This window comes from Periplaneta americana, chromosome 6 (genome assembly GCF_040183065.1).
Source record: "Periplaneta americana isolate PAMFEO1 chromosome 6, P.americana_PAMFEO1_priV1, whole genome shotgun sequence".
NCBI classification, from domain to species: Eukaryota; Metazoa; Arthropoda; class Insecta; order Blattodea; family Blattidae; genus Periplaneta; species Periplaneta americana.
In genome coordinates this window covers 152835487-152842703 of record NC_091122.1, presented here as the reverse complement: position 1 = coordinate 152842703, position 7217 = coordinate 152835487, and the positions used below count along the sequence as shown (strand labels likewise).

Genomic DNA, 7217 nt, shown 5'->3' with positions numbered 1-7217 from the left:
CATCAGATATGTTAAAACACGTAATCTAGAACTTGAACAAATTAACGAATATACATTGTAATATATATGACAGGTAAATTTCATGCGTTTTATGTATTATGTAGTTATGAGTAAAAAGTTTTTGTAAAAATAATTTCAAACATGTAAATTTGGAAGGAGAATTGTGATTATACGAGGGGGATCCAGGAAATAACGACCGTTCGCGCATACCCGCCGCGCAGCTGACTCCCCTTCCTTGTTTGAAGGTCAACTGGCTTCCTTAACATGTGTTCTCATAATGTTGTGAGTACTGGTTGCAACAAGTCGCCATTGTGCATTTTGTGTTACTTCAAAATGAACGACGTGATTGATAATCCCGCCTACTGTGAGGTGAGGAGTGTGATTCGATTTTTGAATGCCCGACATTTGAAACCTGCAGAAATTTACCGGCAATTGAAAGAAGTGTATGGTGATACTGTAATGAATGAAAGAAATGTGAGAAAATGGTGCGAAATGTTCAACAATGGGCGAACAAATGTTCACGATGAAACTCGACCCGGACGCCCATCACTCATCACAGAAGACCTGAAGACTAAAGTGAACGACAGAATCTTGCAAGACAGGCGCACATCACTCGACGAATTGCATATTGCCTTTCCTGACATTTCTCGTTCTTTGCTTGGTGAAATTTTGTCGCAACATCTTGGCTACCACAAAATCTGTGCCCGCCCGCACACTGCTGCTTCAACTCGAGAATTGCTGGATCAATTCGGTTGGGAAATCTTTGATCATCCGCCCTATAGTCCAGACCTTGCTCCTAGCGATTTTCACCTTTTCACTAAGCTGAAAGACTTTCTGGGTGGTACGCATTTTGGAAGTGATGAAGAGTTAAAGAAGACAGTGAACAACTGGCTTAATGAACTGGCGGCAGAGGAGTATAACACGGGAATTCTAAAGCTAGTGAACAGACATGACAAATGTTTAAATGTAGGTGGTGATTATGTAGAGAAGTAAAGGAAGTTTCAGTTATGTAACAGACTTTGCTTTTTCAAATAAATATATTTTTTTTAATTATTACAACAAAACGGTCGTTATTTCCGGGATCCCCCTCGTATATACATATAACTCATGTTACAAACATATGTGAATGGTTAAATAACACAAATTAAATTATTGTCAAGTACGAATATCAGTGATATGAAAGGTTTAAATTGAATTTGTTAATTATGAGTGAAATGGTAACAGCAATAGGTTTAATGCGTGTCATTTAACCATTCATATATGTTTGTAACATGAGTTATATGTATATATAATCACAATTGTCCTTCCTAAGTTACATGTTCTGAAATCATTTTACAATCATTAATCATCTCTCATCGTTTTATAATACTTTGTCTTTTAAATCTATTGCTATTACCATTTCACTCATAATTAACAAATTCAATTTAAACCTCTCATATCACTGATATTCGTACTTGGCAATAATTTAATTTGTGTCATTTAACCATTCACATATGTTTGTAACATGAGTTATATGTATATACAATCACAATTGTCCTTCCAAATTGAAATCATTTTTACAAAAACTTTTTACTCATAACTACATAATACATAAAACTCATGAAATTTACCTGTCATGTATATTACAATGTATATTCGTTAATTTGTCCAAGTTCTAGATTACGTGTTTTAACATATCTGATGATGCCAAAAAGGTGAAAACGTTAATACTTTATACATATTGTAGCAAATAAACATTTGCAAATGGATAAATCTTATGATTGAACTCAAAATATTTTCACTATATTATATTAGATTTATCTGAATACAAAATGAATGGCAAAATAGAGAAAATATTTGTCAGACCAGTAGCTCAGTAATGATGGAGTAATTATTGTCATGCCTTCGTAATATCTGTACATTTCTAATCCTATTAAGGTTTATTATTTCCTTTTAAAAGTTTCTAAACCTTTCTTTGAATGCAGGTATTCCGCCTCCTTCCTAAAATAATTAAAAATACGTATTTTGCAGTACAAAAGCCAGCTGAACATAAATAGGGACAAGAAGTATTGAAGCAGGTACAGACATTCTTTTCCAAGAAAATATATATTGTGATATATAAAAAGAAAATCCCAAATCTTAAGAAAACACGTGTTCTCACAATGCTGCACTAGTCTCAGCCAAATGCCAGGTATGCGACCACCCAAATGATACTGTATATAGTGACCTCTCCTGGGTCAACAGGGACAGGATTCCTTGACATACCATAAATTTATGTGTATCCAATGTCCAGTATAGTAACTGCCAGACCACCAAGATCATGCCAGATTGTTGTATAATTAAAGCCGAAGTGATTTTCTAGGAGAATTATCTAGGCAATGTGATCCCAACATTCATCAGTGAGGACTTCATGCTGACATCTAGGCTTCCTATCTCGTACATTCCCTCTCTCCCGAAAATTATTCATCAGTTTATGAATAACTATGTGACTTGGAACTTTGTTATCTGATCTGGGGATCTTTCTTGAAATTGTTTTTGAACTTTCTCATTCTGATTGTGTTAGGAAATATTTACTTACTTATGGCTTATAAGGAACCTGGAGGTTCATTGCCGCCCTCACATAAGCCCGCCATCGGTCCCTATCCTGAGCAAGATTAATCCAGTCCCTAGCATCATATCCCACCTCCTTCAAATTCATTATAATATTATCTTTCAATCTATGTCTCGGCCTCCCCAAAGGTCTTTTTCCCTCTGGCCTCCCAACTAACACTCTATATGCATTTCTGAATTCACCCATACGTGCTACATGCCCTGCTCATCTCAAACATCTGGATTTAATGTTCCTAATTATGTCAGGTGAAGAATACAATGCATGCAGTTCTGCATTGTGTAACTTTCTCCATTCTCCTGTAACTTCATCCCTCTTAGCACCAAATACTTTCCTAAAACCCTTAACATCTGTTCCTCTTTCAAAGTGAGAGTCCAAGTTTCACAACCATACAGAACAACCGGTAATATAACTGTTTAGTTGCATAAAAAAACAAGACTTGATGAAATGGAATACTTTGTGGTTAGACAGTAACACAACACATGTAAAATTGATGTAACAGAACTCTAACCTGCTGGCCTTGATTCTAACTTAGCCATCTGTGCTAAAAGCTAGTGAACAAGACAAACATTGCATGGAAGAAAGATGCTTTAACTGTTGACCCTATACACATTTATTTATTTATTTTACTATCCCACATTCAATACGAAGATAATTATTAAAATTCTCTATTAGCTAAAACATAAATCATGCCTTCACTAACCTTGTCGTACTGACACACAACAACATTATCAGTGTCAAATAAGTCTGATGGGTCTTCGTCACTGACATCGTCTTCCGAGTTAAGTGGTTCCTGGAAACAATGTAAGAGCAAATTACTTAAAACTGTATGAAATCTCCAGCATAATTAAAAATTAACGAGTGTTACACTGAATTAAAAGTCACAATTATAGGCATGAAAATATTGCAAATGCAATAAATATATAAGAAGCATGCTTTTTGCTCTTTGTTTCACTTCTCTTTACATTTCTTTACAATTGCAACCCTTTCAAGTCAGTTCCATTATTGCGAATTAATTCTATAAATAGATATTATTGTGACATAACTCAGACACCCATTATGCACAGCATGGCAGGCCGAAGTGGTGTGCAACTTGAAAATGGGTCACAATCCCGCCATCTATCTGTAATATGTGGAATCCGAATCACATTAAGTCAAGTGGGTAGGCATTAGACACATATTGGTTTCAATAATTCAATAACGTAGTTTTCATAACCATTGCAGTTTGGTGGAACAAATTAATGACGATAATAGAAGTTACACTGTATTTGTGTAAACCCTTTAACTCTATTAAATATAGAATATAATCTAAATTTAACACAAGAAATACTGAAATCAGAAGTAAACACTGAAATACTGAAACAATTGTTTTTAGAGACAATTAATATTAGGTATCCTCCACAAAACTGGCTTCATTTATACACTGACGGATCCTTGATCTCCAGAGAACAAGGTGCCGGAGCAGGTGTTACGTGCTGTCTCTTCTCACTTTATAGATCTCTTGGGTATGGAACAACAAGTTTTGATGGTGAAATCATTGCAATAAGTGAATGTCTCAGGAATCTTCTATGCCACATCAATAAATTTAGGAATGCAGTTATACTGTCAGACTCCAAAGCAGCTACTCTATCAATCGTCTCTAAACACACACCTTCATCTCAAACAGCAAAAATAACTAAAATGCTCTCTCAATTAATATCACTCAATAAAAGAATTGTATTCCAATGGATACCATCCCATTGTGGAATCCTGGGAAACGAGAATGCGGATGCTTTAGCAAAGAAGGGCAGCACTGCTACTTACAGACCTGTTACTAAATCTATGTATTACTCTGTGAAGAGATTTATTAAATCTACATACTTAGACTTCAACAAACAAAATTTCATAACACAATCCCAAGGGAAAAAATTGAACTCTCTGCATCAAAATCCACAGTTAATTCCCGATTTACCACGAAAATCGTCTGTAGCTGCATTTAGATTGGCAACAGGCCACGATTGTTTGGCCAAACACCTGCATAGAATTGGAATATATCAGTCCCCTAACTGCCCATTGTGCAACTCAAACCAAGAAATGGATTCGGAACACCTCAAAATCTGTGCTTCATTGGCTGGTTATGATAATATCTTTGAAAAATATTGGAGTGCAAGAGGTCAAATGACTTTATTGTCAAACGCCTGGCATTAGAAAACAACAACAATAACACTGCATTATGTAGAAAATCTACTTAAAAGAAGAACATAAAGAAAACAGAAACAGTAAAAACTATTCAACGAAAATTCAAAGAACAATTTTTTATTTTATACATAAAAAAGAAGAAGAAGAAACCTGGGAAAGAGCAACCCATGCCTGAAAACATACTTATTGCATATATTTTTTTTTAAACTCACTGCAGCTTATTTTGCCTAAGTACTACCAAAAAAAATATATGGCAATAATTTTGTAACTCTCTTTCTCAATGTCCAAACTTTTCCAAAGATTTCATAACAAATTTGAAACTATCTAAAATGTAATGCATTTGGGAAGACATAAAAAAAATTCTGTAACATGAGAACAGTTGCCATTTATTTTTCAGTAATCTGTAAATACTTTCTAGAAGGATGGAAGATTTGCCCACACTGGGCCTCAATTTTTTTTTTTTTCATTTCATTTATTATATTCCATAGATCTTACATTAGCAACGAAGCTTTAAGATGTGGAACATGTCAAAATTTTACAAGATTACGACTACAATTTTTACAACTTTTACAATTTTCTACAATATTTTGGCGAGATGTAGTGAGATGAAGTGAGACCCGAGGATTCACCAAAAGATTACCTGGCATTTGCCCTATGGCTGGGGAAAACCTCGGAAAAATGTGCCACCAGAGCGTACACAACACAATTCATATTGTGAGATTTATTTCTCCCATGGACGATGTAACATTTCAGGGGTATTTTTTTCCAAAAACTGAGACAATCTTTGCCTTGAGGTCATCAATACCCTGGGTTGTTGTGCACAGATATAATTTATCACAAAACACCAAACAAAGGATTCGAGGGACATCAGGTGTGGAAAATTTGGACGCCATGTAACTGGATATCACGATCTCACCATCAGTTGATGTGGAATGTTATTCACGAACTTCTTTTCCTCAATGAAATAATGTACCATTCTGCTGGAACACCATACTCATGTTGTTTAACTGTTGCAGCTGTGATATGAAACATACTACTTTTTGAAATTGGAAGGTCCAATTTACTCAGGATCACTGTTTCTTTGTATTTAGTTAGTTGATCTCAATGTGCTCGATTGATCAATATCTCAAACATTCTGATTAATTCAGATTTCATCAAGTTATGCATATAAAATGGCCGCTAGAAAGCAGTTTTCGACGCATATTTTGTCCTGTCTTGTCAGCCTTGAAGATCCGATCAGTCTCAAGTGGATGATTACGGTTATGAGATTCCTTTATCTATGCGGTAGTATACTTCTCATTTTGCTATGTTCGTTTGTTCGAACATTATAAGCAGAAACACGGTAAAATGGTGAATAAAATAATACATCGAAGTCGGCAAACAAAACTTACTATAATTCGTAAAAAAAGTCGTTATTTAAATATGTAAATCGTGAAAAAAGTCGGTATTTAAACATGTAAATCGTGAAAAAAAAGTTTGAATTTAAACATGGAAATCACTTTTAAAAAATGGGTAATAAAACATTCAGTCCCTTGCAGATTTTCCCAGTTACACACTAGATGGAGAAAAGTGTCACGTGAATATAAAAAACATTAGGCCTATGTTCATTTATAGACTATGACAGACCGCTTGATTATCGCATTTAAAATACATTATTCCTTAGTCTTCCTGCATACTCTTGGTGAATATGTGGTAAATATCTTTCACACTTTTCTCCTTATTGTGTTAGTGTGTAACTAACCTACGCATTGCACATGCACGAAAACAGATTTTTGTTTTTTACAGCTGGGCAGCCATGCTATCCACGTAATAAAACAAGAAAGACGAACCCATTTTCGTACTTATGTTGAATGTTTCACTGTCGAAAATAAAATAATGAAATTCCATGACTGATGAATGTATGATTCAGCGATATTCGTAAAAAGAATCGCGTTTATTGCAAAAAAATTTCCAAATTCGCAAAAAACGGGAAAAGCAAGCAAAATATGCGATGAAATAAAATGTGTCTATAGAATGGGTCTCGCTCATATGTATAAACATTTTAACTCTGATTCAATTAAGATAAATTGCTTAGTTCCAAACTCCTTTCTAGATTATCAAAATTAAGATGCTATAAAACAATAATCCTACCAACTCTCCTATATTGTCGCGAAACTTGAATTAAAAAAAAAAAAAAAAATCCCTTTTTACTTTTGAGAACAAAATCTTGAGGAAGACTTTTGGTCCCATTCAAGAAAATAACACATGGAGAATTTTGAACAGCAGGTAACTAAGAGATATTTATAAAGATCCGGACATATAAGCCTTAATAAAAAGTCTAAGACTACGTTGGCTTGGACACATTCTACGGCGTGATGAAGACTTTCTTCTACGTAAAGCTTTCGACCCTATACACATTTCTCCAAGATGTAAGAGACCTCTTGGTAGACCTCGTCTCCGATGGCAGGACCAA

General features: G+C 34.8%; 1 protein-coding gene across 1 annotated transcript in view; it reads right to left on the bottom strand.

The window, feature by feature from the left end:
• Nucleotides 1-7217, bottom strand: part of TfIIA-L (transcription factor IIA L) — a 54032-nt gene that overhangs the window by 21494 nt on the left and 25321 nt on the right. Inside the window, exon 5 of the mRNA XM_069829309.1 lies at nt 3291-3380. Within this exon, the coding sequence (XP_069685410.1) occupies nt 3291-3380 (90 nt within the window). The remainder of the gene's footprint in view (nt 1-3290; nt 3381-7217) is intronic.